Below are 25,239 nucleotides of genomic sequence, written 5' to 3'. Positions count from 1 at the left end.
AATTCTTGTTAATTATTCTCAGTTCTCAGTGCTGTAACTCAGTGCTATCGTCTGTTTAGGAACGTGCCTCGTGTAAAATAACACAAACGATTGCCTACAACCCCCATATAAATTGGTAGGTACCTAATACTATTATAATTTTTCCCTCAACCTAGGAAAATATCTTGCGTAGGTATCTATATAAAAGTATTTTTCCCAAAGTTAATGCCTATTAATAAAGTAGTTCAATGGCCAGAATGTCTTCTAAAACCTTCCAATAAAGCGTTTTCATCATTCATGAAATAAGTAACCTACCTATATAATATTCACTTATAATTTTAATTAATAACTATTTTTCAGTGCGCAATGCACATTACAGCAACCGTTTTTTTCATTTATTTTGTTCATCTGTCATTGATTTCAAAATAATGTTTAAAAATTGGAACTGCAAAGAAGATTTTCGAAAATGTCCTAAGTAGGTACCTATAAGATTATTAGAATTAAATTGTTTGTTAACCAAAAGAAGATATCATTTATGTAACTTTAGAATATATAGACACTATCTTACTTCGTGTATGTAAATTGTAAGTAGGTATCTAGATACCTGTTCATTCAACAAATATGCATTATTTTTAATTCTAACACATTCCTTTCTTAATGATAAAATTTTACTACCTATCACAAAAAAATAGCAGAAAACGTTATGAATGAATTGCCGAGATAATAGATTATGTGACTGGACAATATATCAATAAGAATTCAGAACAATCTTATCAGTTGAAATATTAAAAGGTTGAAGACCAAGTCTCCGATGTCTAGACGCCGGTCCAGCGATAAGGGTTGAGGGTGGGGGGCTCCGGCGTGACGTCACGCCCCCGCGCCGTCGGGGCGGCACCCTGAGGGGCGGATCCTGGGTCCTCCGCAGCCCAAGAATGTACCACGCTGATTGTATTATTTGTTTACGTATGCCAAACACGGTCGAGAGTCCGTCGAGATCGTTTGTTCGTCCTGAAACTCACCTGTTTCGATGTAAACATTGTAAACATTGACCGTATGTCAAGTTTTTTTATTAACGAAACATTTAAGTGAAAAATATTTTGTTTATTTAAATAATTTGTGAACTGTATTTTTAACGTTTTGTGTTGTTGAGTGTTTTTGACCGATGAAACTATGAGTGCTTTTGCTTTGAATAATCATATGATGCTGCAATCTCAGCAGATGAACGAAGAGTATCGTCAGCATTTGCTGATGACAGCAGCTTTCTGCAACTACCAAGGTAAGTGTTTCATTGCTTTTACCCTCAATGTGACATGATATTATCAGTAGCTGCTTTTCATAAAGCAGATAAGGTGCTAGTTTCGTCAGAGAGTACAAATATCTTAAATCATATTTAGCAGCTGCTAACGCCGGCTGAAGATGACGGTTAAATAAGATAAAACTAAAGAAAAAAAATATTTTTTATATCAAAAATAACATAAGTAGGTACATAATAATAATATTTATATCTAAATTCCAAAGGTTTTATTAAAATTTATTTTATGGGAATTGAATCAGGAGTAGTTTCGTTAAACCAGATTTCGTCGTACGGTAGTTCTATCTATGAACTTTATCAGGGCTCGAAATGGAACGGAGCACCGACATGTTAATTGTAATATATATTTTTATATAAATGTGACGATATTTTTGTATAACTATCATAATATTATTTCAGTGAATACCTGTTTCAAATGTCAACATAACATTGTTTATTTTCTACTTTGCAACTAGGAAATATAAAAAAACTAACATTTAGTTCTGCTATCTTGTTAAGCGTTAAATTTTAAAAGAACCAAAGAAGGCTCTGTCTTCTATAAATCTTTGATCAGATCTATGTTTCGAATACTTTTAAATGTGGATATATTAACCTAGAAACCTTCCTACTCGTTAATTAAATATTTCCACATAACTACCATGATGAATTAATCATTGTCCATGGTGTCGCGATATGGCTTATTTTATTAATTAATTAACACGGCGTACATAACTATGCAATCCAACGTTTCACAAGCTATGTATCATAATGTTCCGACACCTGTTCCAGTATTTGAATTAGCGGGTAGGACAGAAACCCAATATCCGTATCAATATGTATCTATATAACAATGAAATTACAAATGTAGGAATAGCTCTAGAAATAAGTACACACGGTTATATATATATGCATAAATATATAACTTAGGTATTAGGTAATGAAAAGGCAAGTCATTAAACGCAATAAATGTTCCCTGAATGTCTTCGAATAAGTAGATATTACCAATATTGAATTCGTGTTTCATTTACGTGACAAACCTAAATGTGGGAAAGTATACCTATTATGATAACTACAGTCGTAAATATAGTAAACAACGATACGTTACACGTAAGTGTATAGTGTATCCCATATTTCTCCACACTCGAGAATCGTACCTTCTTACAATAGGTACTTACACAACCCCTATTATCCCTGCTTATAAGTATCTACGTTAAAAATATAGGTTACTAGGATAATAAACATAAAAATATATCTTGACAAATTCTAATGGATTTACGTTGTATTTAATAAACTATTTCTTTTATTCAACGAATAATTCACAAGATTTAAGAATGTACCATTCTAATTATTGAACATACTTTGAAAAACATTTCTGAGAAAATATATTATAACCAATAGAAAAAATATTTTTGATAAAAGTAAGCCACCCGACTGAAATCGAACCAGCATCTCTTGGGTTTACGCCCCGTCCGCGCATTATCCTCTATGCTACGAGGCGACATACTAATTGCGACAAATTTAATTTATAGAGGATAATCGGGTGTAAACCCTAGAGATGCTGGTTCGATTCCAGTCGGGTGGCTTACTTTTTTCAAAAGGATTTTTTTCTGTTGGTTATAATATATTTTCTCATAAGTGTTTTTCAAAATTATGTATGTTTTATATTTAATAAATGATTAACCACGTGAATAATATTGTGAGTCTGCTATCATAATTATTACAAGATACATAGCTTGACTAGGTCTGTATTATTTATTCTGTGCACGCCTTTAATTTATTTTTTCTGATTTTACTATAATTAATAATACCTATAGCCCGTAGTACCCATGGCTTCAAGAGAAAAACTTTGATGTTTACTTTTAGTTCCAGAACCTCATGTCGTCATGCCTCCGCCTCCTCTGGAGTGTGAAGCAGAACTCCTTAACGCTGATCTTTGGAAACAGTTTCATGATTTGGGGACTGAGATGATAATTACGAAGAATGGCAGGTCAGTAATAACCGCATTACTTTTAAACATTAACACAATAATTGTCACACATTATGATAGTAATATTTAAATAATAAATCAACTGTATGTAGGTAGATACTAATTGTTATCGAACAGTTATTCTTTCAGTTTGATATTAATCACTACATATTAATTAACACATGAATATGAAAATGATTCCACTGTTGAGTTCTTTATTATTTGTTGTAAAGAAATGCTTTTATATGACCAAACCCGTCGCAGGACGTTACTCAACTCCTGGCGTCTGCTGTAGTTATCACAAATCTTCTCTTTAATGATAACTTATAGTCTTGATAGTTACCTATCAACCAGTGGCGAAGGGAGGATGTAGGCTTTGGAGATTCGACAAAAACTGTGCACACTTTGTCGGTTAGTATATCTATGTCATTATACTTTGTTTTCATTGAACTAAGAATACAAATTTCAGATGATGTTGGTTGGTTTTTAATATTCAATTAAACTCTTACTAAGCCATAATAGATAAAATGTCTAAAATTATTTATATATTAACATATTTTAGATATTGTATAGATACAAGAATATTTTTATCTAGTTTCTTTTGGTTTAGGCAGTGTTTGGTTGTATTAAAAACTAACCAACAAGGTCAATGAAAACAGATAAGTATGACTGGCAAAGAGTGCACTATTGTTATCGGATCTCTACAGCATACCTCCACCCTTCACTACTACGTAATGTTGTTAGATATTATTCATTGTGCCTGCAAAACATAGGTACGAATATTCATTTTTGTATTACAGGAAGATTCTTTATAAACTAATTAGTTTTTTAGAAAGAAAAAACATCAATTTCCTATCAATAAACAACAACTTACTTAAATCGTTTTTTGATTTGTTTTAAATGTCAGTTCAAATGAAAGGGTGCACTTACAATTCAAGCTAACACTTCTTTAAATCAATTTAGCATTTTTAACAACAGTATTTCTCAGAAAATATGTTTAAAGTTATTTTGCAATTGTGGTAGGTATATAAATAAATTGTAGATAGGTTGATATGTACCTCCTTACCTGCGAAACATGTTATGCCTGAAGGTTCCGGTTTTTATGAAGAGTTTAATTATCCTTCAAAGAGTAATGCTTTCTCGTTTTTTTATTATTCATCATAGGTATTTTTAAAATAATAGCATTCAGGTACAATATATACTTAGCCTACCCACTTACGGAAAGGTACCACTTGAAAATTTATTGGATTACTTAATTTCGGACCGTTTAAATCCTATGTTTATAGATATAAACCATTCAATCCATTGTTGGAAATGTAAACTCAAAAATACACCTGCGCTATCGCCAGTACCAGATTGTAGGCAATTATTAGAGGAAGGTAAATCAGTCAAGAGTTGTAACTTTCACGATCTAGCTAGTGACTAGTCACTAGTCTATGATATACCTACCCACCTAGCAATTTGCGCATGATTTTTATATATATATACCTACCTATTTTCTCAGTATTAGGTACCAGCGTTTTTATTCTTTTTATTAAGAATATAAATTTAATAGTACGTAGAATATGTAGGTACCTACTTACATAGTCTTACGAATTTTAAACAACATTGATATTTATATTTTTCTTTACACCTTTGATCATTCAAGATAAATTAATAACTAAATTATCCTCAATGTCGGTTCTGTTTATAAGAATGTTTTAAAATACGAACATTTATCTACCTACCTCATGGCCCCCACATCTTGAAGCGGGCCCCCTTACCTATCGCTATGGTTAAAGGCAATCTGACACTCTCCAGTATTGTTTTTCAAATGGTGTTCGAGGTCAAATAAAATTCAGTATAATTTAGCATTTTTTTAACACATCGAATTATGTAGTTGTCGAGTATTACTCGACATGTTACAACAACCATATATTTTAAAATGGTAATAACTCCGAAGTAAACTGGCGCCGCAGTCGACTTTTTTTGCTATTAGAGCAAATCTAATGTGTATTTATCTCATTTATCTGGTCGACCCGTCACGCCCCCCCCTGAGTCCGGGCCCTAGGCTAGAGCCCTGTCAGTTCCCCCCCCCTGTGGGGGCCATGACCTACCTACCTACATATGTATATACCTAGAGTTTTACAACCTTCGATATCAAAACACATCAAAGCAATGAAACCATATCCTAATTTATTGTTTAATACTTTTTATTATATGGAAAATAATTGAATCATCAATGACAATCCAATCTCATAATAGAAGATGAACATCAATTGGATTCTTGATGCAGTAGTAAATAATGTAGAAACACTTTACCGATATCTAAAAGAATTAGAATTTAATTTAAATCCTAATAGGTATAAGAGATTAATCCATATTTAATTTTATTCTTCTGGTTTTTTATTTAAAAGTTTGCAAAAAAGGATAGATAGGTACATACACTAAAAAATACAAAAATAAATGATATTTTTCAATAACAAAAAAGATTATTTTTACTCATTATTGGACAACGTCAGAATTAAAAATTCACACGGACAAAAATATCTTGAGGATTCTAGAAATTAATGAAACCATTTCCTTGAAGACTACTGGACGATTAACATATCGAAAATTTAAATTTTAAAATATATGGCACTCTTAAACGTGGTTCAATTTAAAGAATATGAAAGGAATTTTCCATATTTTTATTCGATATCACTTCAATATCTACTCTTATGAAAACTATTTTCATTTTATATGACTAAATAGTGAATTTATAAAATCCATAAACCATATAAAATTTCATTATAAAAAATAATTTGAAAATCTTAATGGAAATTGAATTTCAAAAACTAGATATCAATTATGTTGTTTGTATTTTCTTTTCAAAAGTCACCGCACGCCACTGGTACCCACGTCCCACATACGTTTATTACAATTTAAAATAAAGATGTGGTGCTGCGCATACAGATTTTCAACCGATCCTAGGTATTTTAGGTTAAACTCAATTTATTTTTGTTCTGAATAAAAAAAAATACTAACGAACGTAAGCTTAGGGTTGATTTCTTGAGTCATATACTTATTTATTTTTCTTTTTTATTTATTTATTGGTTTAATAGTTTCTTTGCTTAGCAATAAACTATAGCGCAGGTGTTGCTAATCACATAATCGGCTTAATCACAAAACAACACTCAATAAAATTCCAATGAACAAACTATTATTTTAACTATTCAGTTTTACAACATTGTCTCTAGTTTTTGGAATAGCTTGGACTCGAAGGCGCCAGGTCCTGAGGCTCCGTATTCCAAAAATGCAGTTCTATGGTGTACCGTTAACACTGCGTGCGTCTATCGTGGCTCTGACTAACTTAACAGAACCATCTCTAGGATAAATATCACCCACATGAGACGAATGCACTTGTTGCGACAGTGTTATATAGTTACATTGTATACATTATTTTCTTGTTTTTTTACGGTGCTTATTTACATTAATAATATGCTTGATGCTTGAATATTTTGATAACATATTACATAAGTACCTACTGATGCAGTTTTTGCATTTTTTATAATATTCTTTGATGTGTCAAAAGTATACAACTTACTGTAACTGTTGTATCATATTTTATTTTACCGAACTGAGAAAAGGTGTACTTATATACTTACATGACTTTTAAAAGTTCAAATATTTTAAGTAGGTAAGTAGGTATATGGAAAATGTATAAAAAAGTACAATTACATACCTCTTCTTATTTTAATATAAATTACCTGCTCTAAATTTTTATTTAGAATTTTAAGTCTAACCTACGTAAAAACATTGTTGGCTTGTGAATTATCCATTCAGAATACCTATAGGCTATAGGTATCTACCAATGACCATTGACCATCATATCATGTAGGTACCGAGATATTTTTTTTACCAGGTACCTATAGGTTCCCGAAAATCTATAAATATTTTATATTAATCGTACTCGTAAGCCCCTATTAGAATTAGATTGTCAAGAATTGTACCATTAAAAAAAATATTGCGCATACTTATAACATTTTTAATGTGAAATGTATTTCAGGCGTATGCCTTGGTACAACGAACCCAGAACCTTCTGAACCCTGATTGTAAATAGCGTGTGTAGGATCCTTAGTTTGAATATTCCAAACATTATTTCAGCCCATACTTTATGAAAAAAACCTTCTTTTTGAAGAAATTCATTTCAAATTCTGTTAAATACGTAAATCAGACGCAGTACATTCATTGCGGCGGCATTATAATATATATACCATACGCTGGTCCTGGCCGTACGCATATTATTCACGTCAAAGCGCAGGATTCAATTTAGAAAGGGCAAAAAAATAACATGGTGTTTTTTGAGAGCGGTTGGTATCTCAAAGGCGCATCTCCTGACCGAGTCTCCACGGGGAGGCTTTTGTTTTATGGACGGTTTGTCGCCTTCGCATCTTCGGATAATAACATTCTGTATGGCGCTATGTCGTGTCTGACTGACCCTTTGATGCGAGACGCTTTTTTGGGAAATCATCTACCCCTGCATCCATTGTAACTAGTTAGTGAAAATATCTACAGGAATTCAGTTACTTTTATTTTAATTTGCTGTATTGTAATACCTACGTAGCCAGATGGTTAATATTCTAATTGATTTTATAATCCGTGGGTACCTACGTAAATTTTAATCAGATTTAACTTTTTTCTTTATAATATGCTCTGTAGTGATTTATTTTGTACTTAACTTTGAAACGAACTACATATAAACCTTTACATACAAAACTATAAAACTTTTTTTTCATTTTTCAACTCATTACACTAGTTGATTGAATCAATTGCTTATGTTATATAACATCATTAAGTACCTACCAATGAAGTAACGATTCCTTTACTATTTACAAAACCTCTTAGGTAACTCGAATCAATATATTAAAACAAACATCCATTTAATTACAAATAAACGGCCAATATAAATAATAAAATGATCCTCCCAATCGTCTTTTCTCATAAACATCGGGGTCCGTTCGTAAAACTTAATTTTTTGTAAGTAAATAAAATTAAAAGTGGTTCATTATTGCTATAAGCTTCATCATTGTAAATCTGTTCATTCATGTATTTTTTATACAGTATTTTTATTCTATCCAAATAATGCATCTGTAGTCGTCCAGTACCAATAAGTACAAAAGTATGCTTTTTAAAATCGAACTATACATACCTACATTTAAATACAAGTAATTCTAAATTAATTAAAAATTTGCCTTCACGTTTTTAATCTATTTTACAAACATGGCTACTTTAATATTGAGTTTTTATATGTGATGGTATATCAAAGTAAGTAAGTATCTATACAAATACACAAACTAACTATTGATACAAAGGATTTTTTTCAATTTACGAATTAGTACGTTGATGGTTTGGCAAAAAATCCTTTTTGATGAGATTTATTTTAATATTAATATTATTCTGTCGAAATACAATGAAAATGGTGAGTACAATGTATGAGAAAGTTTCCATCCAATATTAGATAACCAATATTTTTACTATCTTAGAGAAAATAATGTGAAAAATATTTTCCTGCACCGACAGTGAAAGGGTTACCAAAATAGGCGTGGTGATCCTTTTTACTCGTTAGCGGTGTTTGTACAGGGCGAGAGAGACAGAGCTATCCTGATCCGAAGGGTGCGTGCTCCCCGCGGTGGTCGACTAGACACCTGTCCTCTGGCTTCAAAAATTGCCAAAATTGATCCCATCATATTCTTGATGCAACATTTTTTAATGCTTCATTGTCTTTAACATTGGCATTATTTATATGGACGCTGGCAACAAATTATCACAATGATATTTCATTATCCCAAAGGAGCTACATATTTACCATTATTTGCCTGATTTTCATCTATTGACTGAAAGACTATAAGACAATCTCACCAAACCCTTTTTGAGGTGAAAACCTATATTATACTTAGAAGTAGATCATTTTTGAAACTAGATTTTTTTAAATAATAACAAGTGCAACGATCTTTTTGCCACAAATTCGTAGTTGGACAGGAACCATTTTTTACTTTTTTTACGCGCTAAACGGAAAAAATATTTTTCTTAAACACAATTCAAATTTTCATAAATTCAGAGTTATGCATTTGTCAAAATAAAATCCAAGTAGCTATCTACATATATTTGAATACTAACAGCCTACAATAAAATATTTAATTTAAATGACTTGTTGGAGACTAGTTTCTAAATACATGATGCGCGGAAAATTTTGTTTAATGTACGTTTTATAAGAAAATGTAGTTATCGATAAATATTAAATATTCTTAATATCAATATACAATAATCAACACTATAGGTAGGTATCTAGATTCTAGACAACTCATTTGACATTACCTTTATAAATTTATTTTTATTGATAATACATATGCTCTTTTTAATAATAGGTAGGTATGTACTCTATTTAATGTAAATTACAATCATCTATTACAAAATAAATAGATTGTTCTTGTTACTAATTATGTGGCAAATAAAATTATGCACTCTTTCATTTTGCTAAGCCATTTTCATAAAAATATTTTGTACAATCATAAATCGACCTACTGATCTATCTAACAAAATATTTTCCCATGCCGTAAATTTTAATTATGCGGTTTTACGAGATACCTTTAGCAGTATATCGACGAAGGCACAAACCACACAACGTACATAATTATTTAAAATCGAAATAGAAACCCACGACTGCGATCGAATAATGTAAACTATCTAATTTATGGAAATATATTCCTTACTGCTTTGCCTCCCTAAGAATATTATTATATGAGAACACACGGAACCGTCCCGTCCAAATTTTTGATGATTATTTTTATTTGACGGGCTAATATTTTAGGCGGGATTCAGATCGCAGCGGGCGGGAAGGCGCCCTCCGCCCGCGCCCACCCCCTGCCCCCAGCGAGACTGGCGCCACCATCGAATAAAACAAACATCATTAATCTATCTCAACTACCTTGCTTCATTTTTTGTACACCTCATACATATCATAACAGGGATGGCCAGGGGTTCAATATTTCTAACCAACTAAAGGCGCTAAATAATAAAAAAAATGTTACGTACCATCTTGATTGTTAGTACTACAATTATTAACGACACCGTCTTCAAATACCAAATAATGTTTTTATAAAGTAACCTCTTCTAAAATGCATAACATTAAAGATAATATTTTCATATATAAATCACGATAATTACCCAACGTGAATTTTTAACTACTAGCGTTGTCTTCAGGGAACACTAACAACTTTTCTATTCTGTAGTTAGGTATATTCCATAGATCAGAAGGGTCAACGTTTGACTCCTGCTAGCTGGGTATAACATTGACATCTTATTTTTACTCAAGGTTTTTTATATCAGGATAAGTAAGTATGTATTTCTGTAATATTTCCGACCATGTCTGATCCAAATAGGATAATATGGGCCTCCACAGAGTAGAGGTTTGTATTAACAGATTTTGTTTTTACGAGAAATGGATGTCAGCCATTTGCTCAACCTATTAGGTCCGTACCCTGACACGAATTGAAAAACAATATGTGTACTTGCCAGACCCAGGATTCGAACCTGGGACCCACGGCATGGTAGTCCAACGCTTAAGCCGCGCGGCCACCGTAATATTTGTAATTATCTGTAATATTTATCATACTTAATTCTTCTCTATATCAAACCTTAAAAGAGTTGAACTTTTGGTTTAAAATGGTCGCTAAGCTGTATATTTATCTACATTAGAGCCAAAGCCACACAAAACTGTTCTGTGAGCTTTGGGCCTCATACTTAGATCGCTGGTAAAAATAATTTTAATTAAATTACTGATATAATAAAGCATGAAACCTTTTACTCGTACAGTCAAAATCACCTTTCGTTGTTAGACATTCAGCATTCTGGATTGTCATCAGGTGTAACCTAATTTGATATTAAAACTAAACTTCTAGCCATGAGCTTAATCTTTATCAGTATAATCTAATTATATAAAAATCGGTGTGTGTACTTATGTACGCGCGTTAGAAGTTATACTTCTTTGGCGTAAAAAAACAAAAACAAAACTTGTGATAAACTAGATTCTTTGACTAGCTCTTAATCATCTTGTTAAATTACACACAACTCAAATTACTCAAGAAAAGGGACTGCTTATTTGAACGCCGTTGGTTTATTTCTATACACCTCTGACGCTTTAACTTATATTGCTAAATTATATAATGGTTTCTCGTTGTTTATATTTTTAAAGTAGCAACTTTACTGTCACTCTGACGTTTAATAGTTTGTTTACGTAAGGAATTGAAAATTGCCGACAACAACAAATTCGCAGCCTAGGCAACGGAAAAATTCTAAACTATAATATTATACTGTATAATCGACCCGATAACCGACGATAACCGAACAATCGGTGGTTCGAATCCAATCGATTGCTTTTTTTCCGTGTGACAAAATTAATTATGTGTTACATGTCACACGCCAAAAATACACTCTGATCTGATTTTCCAAACGCGCCTAAAGAAGTATAACTTTAATAATAAATAGTAGGAGTACTGAATAGAATACACAGAAAAAGGAAAACATTTCGTTACAACAATGTTTTTCAGTCTAATTTCGAAATACTTTTTTTTAATAGATAATGAAAATGTTAAATAAATGAATGCCCCTGGCTTATAGGAATGCCCCCAGCGTCAGCGGCTGCGGTCGGGATTTAATGAACGGCTTTTTCACGGTTGATTGTTTGGTTTGTTTTAACATTTTTTCTTCGTCTCCTCTCTTCGCGTCTTCGTGTGAAAATTAAATGATTTACTACACCACTGTAAAATTATCATAATCGAACAGACCTTGTTACCTACATGGCCAATTTTATTGTCAGAATGTGACTACAAACTAGACAGGGATTACATATTGATATATAAACAAACATAGCAGTTATTGAATAAGATTATCTTTTTTTTAGATATGACTAATATTAATTTTATTCTTGAGTTTATTAAATTTTTTCATGAGAATATGGTGCAAACTAAAGTTCTCAATAAAATTGAATTATGATTAAATTCAAAGATTTTACCTATGGAAATAGAAACCCGAGTTAAATAATTAATATCGGTATTAAAACTTAAGTAGCATTTCTGTAGTGTTTTTGGTATGGCCGATTAGATAACACAGTTGTTATTAGCACAATGTTATGATATCGTTACTTTAAATACGTTTTATAGTAATTGTTGTGATTTAAGGACGCTACTGTGCCCACTGTCTACGGCCTACGCTCAAACAAAGGCAAACATTTAAAACGATTGGGAGACTGTACGAAACTGTACCCTTCGTGTTGATAATAATAAAATTAGTCTTTAAAATTTGCCACACAAAACCGCACCGCATGATTATTTTATGACGCAATTATCACTTCTGAGAATAGCAATTTCATTGAGAGCAATAATTATTAACTCTTGAATCATCGTTAAAAGAGCATGAGAGCTTTTTGACGCGACTCTTTTTTGTACAAGTCTACCAACTATAATAAATTAAAGTTGTCATCGCTTATAAAATATAATATTTTAATTATTGTTCTGTCAAATAATAATCGAATGGGTACATTTTTAACTAATCTTCTAACAGTGGACTTGTTCGTATCCGGAATACATACCGTATCACAGACATCGCAATCGACCGTGAGAGGTATCGTAAACCGATTGAGATCAAATTCATGCATAAATAAAACACTTAAAAAATACGTCATAAAAACCACCGGAATACTAAAAAAAAGACAGAAGAAAGTAAATAGGTAAGTAAATTAGAAATATAATCATATCGGATAGGTATATTTACACCCACGCACCACGAGGTCCCAGGTTCAAATCTTGGGTCTGGTAAATACACTTATTAATTTTCAATTTGTGTATGAGTCAGAGTATGGACCTAATATGTTGAGCTAGTGGCAGACATCCATTTCTCGTAAAAACAAAATTTGTTAATACAAACCTCCAGTCTGTGGAAGCCCATGTGATCTTATAAGGATCGGACATGGTCGGGAATTTTTTTTTTATGAAAAATCCAAAAAGATTCAAAAATATGTTACGTGGTATGTTAAGTATCAACTCGTAACAATCAATATCAATTTAATGTTCATATTGCATCTAATAAAATTAAAACATTACTTTCTGCAATGCTCCATTAGCAACGTGTCTTTTTTATATCAATGCTATACGGCCATGTCATTCTCATGGTGAACTGTGCTAGTGCGAAACTTATAAGTAATTTTAATTAATTAGGTACGTACCTAATACAAACATCACTTGCCATAATTTTTACGATTATTTTCTGAAATTTAACCTTCTAACGTAGCATATCCATTAATGGTGATTACTAGAAATTACTTACTCAAATATAATTTGTGCGTAACTGAAAATACTTTTAGATTTTAGGTGTAGTAACGTAATTTTGAGTACTGAACTGAGCCGCATACGTAGTTAAATTACGTGGACTTTAACATATTATGATTTATTATGTAGATATAATAATATAAATATTAATTAAATAAAAAATAATTACATAACTAAATTATAATAGGTTTTTAATTTTAAGATAAATGCCAACAAGAAACATTGCATCAAATAAAGTTTACCAAAACAAACGTGTTATGAATTCTAGTTAAATTAAAATCATTTATTATAATTCCAAAGTAAAAAGTTAAAGCAAGGTTAGTGAGTAGTACTTAAAAATAAAAAGTGGTTCCTATTGTTGTCAGTGTGTTATTTTGTGTTGGAATTACTTTCGCACCTCCCAGGTGGGCTTTTGTGGAAGGGCGATGTCTCCGCCCTGAAATCACCGGTGATACCTTTAAAACACTGCCTCTCAATCTGCATTACTAATAATATACATTATTATTCCGTTATCTTAGGCGACTTTTTAAATAAATAACCAGGTATTGAAACATTTAATTAAGGTTGAGGTGATATTGAATTTTTGCTTCAGTCTTATAAGATAGTACAATCTTAACGGATAGGTAACTTGATTGTTAAGGTATATTTGAAGGTGATAGAAAATGATAGATGCCGGTATACTAGTATGACAATATTTACTGAATAATTCAGTGAATATCTTTTTTTTACAGTGAGGAAATTGCTGACGATCATGTTTACAATTCAGCCACTTTTGCCTATTTTAAATATACCTACCTACCTTAATACAAATTAAACCTTATAACGGCGAACACATGATAGTAAACACTATTTTATTACCACGTTTTTCTTAGCTCGTATTCTTGTTTGTCCGGTGGTTGTTTATCCAGTACAAATCTTTCAATCGATTTTTAACTAACCTATACGTTTGAAACTTTTAGAATATATTAGAACACGATGCCAATGCATTCTTTTAATACTTTTAGCCATTTTTAAGTAGAATTGAATTCATTTTCAGTTAATTCTGTTTTGTATGAAAAGTTATTTCGGAAGAAATTCGTAATCCAGTCCACTATTATTGGTTGCTAAGGAGGTGGTTCTAGCAACTAAATTATTAATATATACATGCGTTACTATGGAAATCAAAATGACATTTCAGTATTCTATATTTGTTTGTTTGTTGCAAAACAGCAAAAAAAATGTTGAGAATTGGCTTATTTGTCCTAAATTATTAATACATTGAATTGTCAAGTTTATATGATTCAACAGAAAATTTAAAAACGTGGTACTTATGTTCTTTTTATCTTGTAATTATTTTACATTTAAGGTGTTGACTTTTAGATAAATAACTACGAGAGCTTATTAACAACTAAAATGTAATCAGTGATATCTCGATTATCACAGCCTTCCCATGAAACACAAAATAGTGTGTTCTGTGTCGGAAGCAAATCAGTCGATGACGTCACAAATAATATTCCAGATTAAATGGGTTTTGTCGAGAAGCCGTTTATTTAGTTTGCTTTAGTTTATTTACATACTTATTTATTTTTAGGGTGTTCTGCAAGCCTTCTATGGCTTAATGGCTTAGATTATAGAAAAATAATAAATTATTAATAATGGATAAAAATACGTAAATGGGATCATGGCGTGGGTCCAGGTTCAATCCCGTGGCTGGTATTTTTTTTTATTTCATCTTTTATGTTGAGAAAATAATAAAAATACTGAAGAATAAAAATTCAACTTCAAGTTTCTTGATATTACTGTCCTAGCACTTTTTTGGTAAGTTATAGCCTGCTTCCTTCCAACAAGCATTCTTCGCTTCTGGCAAACGTTATAAAAAGGTTTAATTATTATGTTTTCTAAGTAAATTAGAAATACTTACAATCATATCGTATATATTTATATAAAATTCTGAATGATTCAGAAGTAAATTAGCATATGTATTGTAGTTTCTCTTGAGTATCAAGGTACCTATCGATATCTGATAATAATGACAGCGAAATCTGAAGTTAATGTTATACTCCACAAATAACGCGTCTTTTTTTATCTTAATGCTATAGGGCTATTTCTTACGTGTACGACAGCCTACGGTAAACGCTGATACGGTGAAATGTAATACGTACAATTTATATGTAACCATAATACCTACACGTTATCATCAATCAAGTCTCAATATATAATACATTAAGACTTATAAACATAATATTTTTATTGTTAAGTAAAGTTTGTGAAGTTGTGCTTAGTCTTTTTCGCCTGCCACTTGCCTGCCGCGGGGGCTGATGCTCACGAGGACTTGATAATTGTTTGCGCCCTTTTTTATCCACCACCTCAGCTCGGGCATCATTCGTGTTTATAAATTTGTTTAACAAACATCTCCATGTTTTGACTCTTGTATAAAAAACATGGTCGCCGGATTTTTCAAACAGTATACCTACGCCACCCGGTCCATTTATTGTTTATTTTCCATTTTATCATGAAGTTTGATTGAACTTTGATAACTTGAATATCTTGGTCTTAGATACATGCTATATTAATTCATTTATAACATGAATTCATGTGCTTATTTTAAAATAATTTGCAAACAAGATTTTTTCTGTGCAATTAGCTAAGTAACATAAAAAATATACCTACCCTATGATACATTAGAAGCAAGTTAAAGAAACTGATAATTATGTCATTCAAATTCATTATTATCAATGGTATGCGAACCAACATAAAATTCAAGAAATTCAATCAGTAGCCGATTTAGGTACGCGTAGGTGTAAGCCACTGACAGGTTTGGAGACCCCATTGAGAGAAATTTCCCTATGCAATATACCGCCTCTGAGTGTTACAATTAAAGTATTTATTATCCTAGATTTTTTGTTACATATGTGCTTAGATTATCATTTACACGCGAGCTCAGAAAACCCCGTATCTTTTTAAGATTTTCATATATTCTGCCATCTGCTTCGAAGCAAAAACACAACTACGTCAAATGTATTTTATCAGGGATGATTATCTATTGTGCTGGCCAAAGTTAAATTGTAATTTCTAGGAAATTTAACTACATCCCTGTCCCCTGAGAAGGTCCTGAGTAAATATTAAAAGTTAGAAAATTTTATTTTAAAACAATACATATACCTGCACGAATTATACGTACAGCAGTATCATTCAGATTAAGACTGGCTCGTCTGGGCTTTAAAATCCTAATTTCGTAGACACCACAATGCCAACAAAGCCGATGTATTTTCATAATGTGCATTTTTTTTATCTTGCGTGTAATATGACGAGTCGCCATTCGCATTAGCCCGTCTGCGGCAGCCCTCAGCGATGCAATCCTTCGCATTTTTGTGACCGGATGTCATTTTTGTCGAAGTCAACACACATCGAATGGATCATAAAAGGTTTTGAGAGTTGTATTTAGTAGTTTTATTGCTGCGAACTCCGTCTGCTTTGTTTGATTAGCTGTCCGCACGGACCAGTCCATATTCCTATTATTAAAGATACCTCAATATTACGTGGGTGAATAAAGTTTTGTAGGGTGGCCACTGGACTTGTATATTTAAAAAAATCGACAATAGATTTAAATCGAATAGAATGTTTGATGACGTAGGCGCATGCATACTACATGTGTATTATTATTTCTAATTCGTATTTTTTAGCTCGGACAAACCTATTCGGTAGGTATTGATTGTGGCTGCTTGAGGGAGTGCCCTGCGTGTAATATTATGTATGTATATACCTATAAGTATATAATATAATATATTGTTATATCTACTCTAAGAGCTAACTTAGTACATACATTCAATAACTTACCGCCAAGCTATCAAAAAATCACTGTTATCAAATGATATAATATGCGGCATTATAGTGAGTATGATAGGGATGATAATCATATTAATATAAAGTAGGTAATCTAACCTAACTTACCTAATTTTATTACAACTTAATTAACTTAGGTAACCAGTTAATTGTAAGCAACGACCACTTTGAAAAATATAAATAAAAAGAGAATTCAATTATTTTATCATTATAGTTTTGTAAGCAGGTACTTAAATTAATTGCAAATTTCAGGTAAAAAACAACCCATAGGTACAAAGAATTTTAATTATGTTCAAAATCACATGTAAAAAGAAATGTCATTAAAAAAACAAGTGCTTCTCAAAATTATAAAACTCTCTAATGGCGATTTAAATATCTTATTTTTTAAAACACTACTACAATAATATCCTAATCGCATTTCTAAAAACCACAAAAGGCTAAATATAATTAACTTAACGACATTTTGTATATTTTACTGATTGTAAAAGTATACTCAATTATTAAAAAACCTCCCTGGAATAGTAATAATAATAAAGCTAATCGATTATTTAATGATATGGGTGCTACCTACTTAACCAAACACTTATAAGGTTTATAAAAAATAACTCTTCTCTGAAAACTCGAAAGGATTGCTTTGATGTCTAAGATAAAAATTGTAGATATTTTATAACATTTGGACGCCCTATTTATGGGTGAGGTTAGACATTCCAAATTATTCAAACATACGAAAAAAATGTAGCACAATAATTACGGAAGGATTCCACAACCACTTGTGAACAACGCTGTAATTGCTCGTATATTATTTATCTACCTACTCGACTATCAATCATCCCTTAAATTTTAGTAGTTTTGGTTTATCTTACCCTTGTTTATTTAACGACATGTAGGCACACATTTTAAAACGTGTATCATTATTTTGATATTAGATAATATTACATTGAACTTTAAAAATTGCACGAATAATTTTATTAGTTAATTAAAACTTCATAAAGTTTCGTCTAAATATATACTTACTAATATAAATTTAGATTTTAGATGAGGTAGGTATAACATTGAAATATGTGTATCTATCAATTGTTAACATATTCTGTGTTTTTCTCGGACGCAAGTAACGCAATCTATTCGTCAGAAGATTTAAAAGAGATACCTATCTACCTATCATCCTGAATAGGGAACCCAATCCCGAGCCAAAATTCTGATGCCGGGATTTCGGGATTACAATTTGACAATCCCGGGATCTCGGGACTGGTCCCGGGATTGGCATTTCTTCCATTGTTAATATAAAAAATTATATTTACAAATAATATTGATAAAATCGGTCAAAAATAAATCTAGTATAATTTATACTATTTAGACATTTATTGTTAATATTGTATACGTTCAATCTTGGAAACACATAAGTTTAATGGAGTAAATAATATTGTAATATAAATAATAATGTGAATTTAATATGAGATTGCTGGTTCTGATAGTAAAGACTTAATGAATGGGTTAGCGAGATTTAAAATAGTAAAGCAAATCATGGTGTACTTATGGCCTTTCCGCTTCATAAATCTAAATAGTCAGCCAAATATGAAATTGCCGTAAAACGTATGAGATCATGGTGGAATTACTTTGTGAATAGTGCGAAGCATTGTTTTTTTTCCAATCTTTATAATTCTTATTAACTTATGCGAAAAAATAAAATGAATCGGCAACTTACACATGGCTATAAATCAAACTTCATTCAAACTCAGTTTATTTATAATGTAGTTATTTGTTCAAATTATTTTTTCTTTTCCATAAAAATTGATTAAAAAAGTCAATCCCGAAAGTTTTGGGATTAATCCCGGGATTCATAGGTATCGAAAATAGCTCGGGATCCCGGGATTGGAATCCCTAATAATTGAAACTGTGCAAACCACTCATACAATTTAATTAATTAAATTATACAAAAATCACAAATTTAGTTAACAATATTAAGTGCAAGTACCTATCCAAAGCATAACTAAATCCCTACAACTAATATACCCACTCAGCAACAAGAAAATGAACCGTATATTATAAATCACTATCATCCTGAATAATAACTATTTTAGTTACATGATATGATTCTAGTATAGTGTAATATTTTCGTTCCTAGTTGGAATTAATGTTTCTTATTTTATTTTTTATGCGGGGGGCTCAAAATCAATCGGTGCCTCTGGCCTCCAGGTCATCAAACCCACCACTGATCATGGAATAATCTACCTGTGTAGTTTAATAGTAAAATAGGTAGGTACTTACTACTTACCAATGTTATTACTAAATATAAATACCAGTTACGCATTCAAAATTCTCAATATCCACTTTGGTATCAAAATGTACATGGTAGGTAGATAGATACCTTCTACGTATATTTTACCTACCAACTGGGCATATTAGGTTCCTACTTTCTCAATTTGCGAATTATTCATTGAACTTAATCAAAAGAATAGGATTGTTGTGCTGATCCTTCCGGCAGTAGATAGGTAACGTGTTTATCCAGAAATTAAGCGAAACCAAATAATTTTTATAAAACATATTATTTAATATTTTTTATTTATTTATTTTTATTTATATTATCCATATATATTTATATATGGATAGATATTCATTTTACTTGCATCGTTTTAATATCGTTAAAAGTGCACAGAAAGTCATAACTAGCGACTACTTAGTAATATTACTAACATCTAACAATGCTTATTTTATCCTTTTTAGACGAATGTTCCCTTCTCTAAGCGTCCAATTACGAGGCCTGAAACCCGACGAGCAGTACGCTGTGTCTGTCGAGATGTGGGCCACCGGCGGGGGTAGATGGACGAGGGCAGGAGGCACCTGGGCGGCTGCGCCCCACGGCCTCCACGCACCTGCCCATGCCACGTCACAGTCAGGAGCTCTCCATCCTGATAGTCCAGCGCCAGCGGCAAGGTGGGACCAGCCTGTCAACTTCAATAGACTGAAGCTCACAAATAATTTGAACGACAACTCTGGAAATGTAAGTACCTAAATCTTATAAGTATACCTGCATATTGATTGATTCAATGTGTACCTACCTATATTCAATATTTTTTTTCAATATTGCTAATAAGTTCATATATAATAAAATTGAGGAATGGATGAATACCTACAATAGTATAGCTGACAATGTTAAGGCTATACTTCAGCTGGGGCACGGTCTAAAACGATCGTGACTACGCGACGCGAAGATTGTGCAAACGATGCGTGCAGAACAAAACATAAATTGTCATAAAAAGTCAACATGCGTCCATTTAATGTTATGTTTATTGTTCTATTAGTAATAATAATAATATATTCATTGACATTTTTTCTTTTTCAAGTAAATGGGTAATGTTTTTTAGTCATCTTTACACGATTTAAGAATTAATTCCCCCATCGCCATCACAAAACAAATTGACGTGTTCACAGCTCGACTTTCGCTCTCCGATTGCCAGCGAGTCCGAAATTTCGTCGCACCTCACCTAAACGTTGAAAATCCGTTTCACTGAAGTATGCTCTTGAAGTATGCAAATATGCGATTGCAAATTCTACATAACTTTTTTAACATTTTATAAATGAAATCTTATTAAAATAAATATTCCGTTTTTAGTTACTATAAAAATGATAACAACACTTAATATGTACACCATGCCTTCCATGCCCATGTCATAAAGTCAATACATATTCGGAATAAAATGCTAATAACTTTTCATACAAGACAGTTACTAATGTTTGAATTATGTTTCACACATAAATATAGGGGGTGATGTGATCTGCTCCTCACGCAATTATTCATCATTTTGTACCCGTTTAAATCCCCATCAATTCAATTATTATCTTCTTGTAAATATGATGTAATATCCTGTGTACGTTTGATGTTTTATTTAGTAGGTAGGGGTTTTACTAAAAAAAAAATATGTAGATCTGGTACAAGTCGGTTTACGGGAAGCCAGGTGGGAACCGCGATATTTTTCATAGCCGATTTTAGCAAAATTTAAGAATGAAAACTTAACTTAACAAATAATCCAGTATATCGGCTATTTTCAAAATTTATTTGCCACTGACTTCCCTTAAATGCTTAAGGGGGGACATGCTCGTCGTAGGTCAAAATTGAGTTTTTATTGTATTTTCAAACCATGATCCAGGACACTTCTTAAACGTTGTAGATAATCTATTTATATAATTTTGAAGCCTTATTATCCTTTATATTTATTTTAAACATTTGATGACTGCATAAAGTATTTTTGTTACATAAAATAGTATTCTTTTAAACCTCTCGCTCTAATATTAATTACTAATTATAGTTTGTCAATTTATGGCTACGGCTGTATGTTGTAGCTTAACCACTGGGGAATGACAAAAGAAATGGCGTATTTCAAAAAAACACTACCTTATTCTTGGTCAATAATTATTATAAAGCAATCATTATTCATAAGATGTTTTTCACACTTGAATGGTCAAAGACATAGCTTATAATAAGTATCTTTAGAATCATCTTCAAATGTGTTAATCTTGCCGATTTTTTGAATAATAAAATGCCTAATTCTTGTCAAATTTGGGATCACAGAGATTATCAATATAATTTTTTATCGTAAATATTTTACTAAAATTATCTCATCATAAATTATACTAATGGTTTTATAAATGCGATTAAATATTAATAAATGTAAAAAATCTTAACACCACTGCACAGTTATGTACCGAAATATGACTATATTCTAAAACATTAGAGCGAGAGGTTTAAAAGAATACTATTTTATGTAACAAAAATACTTTATGCAGTCATCAAAGGATAATAAGGCTTCAAAATTATATAAATAGATTATCTACAACGTTTAAGGAGTGTCCAGGATCATGGTTTGAAAATACAATAAAAACTCAATTTTGACCTACGACGAGCATGTGGGCCGTTAAATCGACAAGAACCTTAGATCTTTATAGCGACCGGTAATTATCTATTCAGTTAGTCAGTTAATTGTAATTCATTAGGCCTTAGGTTTAGATAATATCATTGCAAGGTATAAAGCCGATCCTCGTATCAATAAAAAATTGACGACAGACATATGAGACAGGTACTTTTTCAATCATACTTCAATTAATAATTTTAAAAAAATAATGAAAGCATAACAATTGCTCAAATTATTTAGCACGTTTCTGTTGGGTATCTTGCAATTAATATATCAATAAAATAAATACATAAAGATCTCGGGCATCCAAAATTTGAATGGAAGTGGCTTTGGACAGACCTAGATGGAGGTAGAAGGTAGAAGCTGAAGGATGCCAAGGCCTACATTTTGTAATCGTAGCGCCAGGAAGAAAAAAATCTTAAATAGCTACAAATAAAATGGTTAGGTAACACTATCAACCTAGTTTTCACTTTTAAGTAACGAAGAATCAATAAGTATTATCGTGTCTCGATCGTTAATCGTCAATTATTTTACTGCCAGACAAAAATCCAATTATCGGCGTAAGTGAGATCAACGCTCGTCATAGATAATATTATGTGCATTTAAACTTTTAACGTACCTGTACCATGCTGACGTCACTAACATAAATTTACCGGACTTGGCAAGGAAGGTGTATATAAAAATGATAATATGCGAAAGCTTCTGTAAAAACTCAAGAGTCAACTCAAGTATCATAATCCATTATAACTAATTCTTCTACTTACACTTTACTATTTAAATTGGTTTGTGTTGTAAAAATAAGGAAAAGTTTGTAATGTGGCGCCGAAAGATATAGGTAACACTGTTATCTAAAAGTAATTTCATAGGCTGTGTTGAATATCGCAGGGTAGACGGTAGCCAAATAGTAATCGAGGAAGATACTGGAAAGTCATGTAGCAATCTGGTCTCCGATATGACGTGGCGACTTGCATAATTGCGAAGGCGCCGGGGACGGTGCTGGTTTGGGCTCGCGACGCGCCCTCTTGCTCTGCCATGGCGTTAAGTGGCTTATCTTCTCGCCCCGGAGGCCTTCACAGTGGCGTGCAACGTCCACAATACAGAGCATTGGTATTTAAATAATATTAAATTCTCATACAAAGAAAATATTAAATTTACAACATTATGATATTAACTTCAGTTTCTTAAGTGGTTTTATGTACCCAGTTTATGTGCCAATTGTATTTTATACTACAGACTCTTTTATTGTATTCTGAAAACACCGTTCTCCGTTATATTAGGTATTTCATCTTTCAGTGTGGTACTTCTCTTGCTGTAAATAAAAAGTTTTCACAGAATGCTATCCATGTGCGAATCACAACAAAACAGTTTTGGCCCATATTTCTTAAACCACACATTGCATACAAATAAGTTGGTACAAGTTGGTTATGGGGAAGCCAGGCGAGATCCGCGCTAATTGACACAACCGATTTTGGCAAAATTCAAGAATGAATACCTAACCTAACCTAACCTAACCTCACTTAACCTAACCTAAACTAACTCAATCTAACAAAATTAATAATCCAGTATATCGGCTGTATTCAAAATGTGTTTGCCGCTGGCTTCCCCATAACCGACTTGTAGGTACCAATAATTTTAACTAGGTAGATAAAAATGTTTCTTCAGTTTCGCTTATTCTTTCAAATTACTGATGTTATACAATGGTTGAGGGTCTAATCTAGAAATGTAGATATACTTATATAGAAAATGAAATCAGCATATATTGAAAAATACTATCATGTGGGTACCAATTTTTTTAAGTATATGAATCGTATTCATAAAATAACTAAATAAATAATAATAATTCATATATATCTATAATTAAATAATACTATAAGGCTGCATTTTCTCTGTGACGTCATGATATTTAAATGCGCCGTGTAGGTATATTGGATAGTTAAAATTAAAACCGTTATAGGGTGCAAGAGTTGCACGCCAGTGGCGGAGAAGAGATAAGCGCGGGATGCGACACAGAACAAACAAAAATAATGTACGACGAGCTGTAAAACGGCAATTAGCCACGCTGCATGCACTTGGCGCCCCCAGCACGCCAGACCCTTCACGTCGTCCTCAGGCTTTTCACTTCCTACAAGCGCTTCCTTGATCCACTCTTTCTCAAAATGCCTAATTTCAGGCACTGTCTTATTAAACAGCAATAATGAATTATAATTATAAAATATACTATTAAAAATTTTACCCAATATTTTTTTTTTGCTGTACTTCAGTGATCACATACACATACAGATCGCATACACATCAATGCATTCTCTACTAAATGAGACTAAAATATTAAATTCGTTGTTGCGTTTGAAAATAATTACATTTCATCACCATGTTCGATTCCAATTAATAGGATCATAATAATATTGGCCTCCACAGAATTGAGGTTGTATTAACAGCTTTTTATTGTACGAGAACCTGATCAACCTATAAGGTCCATTCTCTGACTCATAAGTTGCCTCCAGATTTTTTTTTATAAAATCGTCTTCCGTCTAGTAGAGTCTAGATCTCATTGATATATGAACGCGTCTCTAAGCTGATTCCATATTTCTGAGTCCTGTGCGCCGTTTTTAACACAACAATTTCGTCAATCAAACGACTTTTCTGTCTACCTTTCACACGTTTTCTATACTCGCTATTTACTCCTATATTTGACCGGTGACTGTGGTTTCTTCAAGCTTATTTTGAGAAATAACTATACATTTCAAATTATTAATTAACAATAATTCAGATAAAACTACTACTTACCTTTCTACTATAATTTACAAATCGGTAACAATTTTAAAAGTAGAATAATTGTTTCGTCTTTGTGTAAACACCAATAATTATTATAGGTGTTTAGACAAAGTCGTTTAATTTCAACTTGACATCTTGAAATAACTTTTGGTGATTTGT

General features: G+C 32.0%; 1 protein-coding gene across 1 annotated transcript in view; it reads left to right on the top strand.

The window, feature by feature from the left end:
- The first annotated feature begins 1,179 nt into the window (after positions 1–1,179).
- LOC147064692 (T-box-containing protein TBX6L-like) overlaps positions 1,180–25,239 on the top strand; it is a 36,059-nt gene continuing 11,999 nt past the window's right edge. The window contains exons 1-3 of the mRNA XM_085957689.1: positions 1,180–1,255; positions 3,134–3,257; positions 20,123–20,399. Of these exons, the coding sequence (XP_085813815.1) occupies positions 1,180–1,255; positions 3,134–3,257; positions 20,123–20,399 (477 nt within the window). The remainder of the gene's footprint in view (positions 1,256–3,133; positions 3,258–20,122; positions 20,400–25,239) is intronic.

This window comes from Rhyacophila brunnea, unplaced genomic scaffold, assembly GCF_057557595.1.
Source record: "Rhyacophila brunnea isolate RB1 unplaced genomic scaffold, BYU_Rbru_1.0 scaffold_7, whole genome shotgun sequence".
Classification (NCBI taxonomy): domain Eukaryota; kingdom Metazoa; phylum Arthropoda; class Insecta; order Trichoptera; family Rhyacophilidae; genus Rhyacophila; species Rhyacophila brunnea.
The sequence above is the reverse complement of the archived record's forward strand: the minus strand, read 5'-3'. Positions and strand labels throughout refer to the sequence as shown.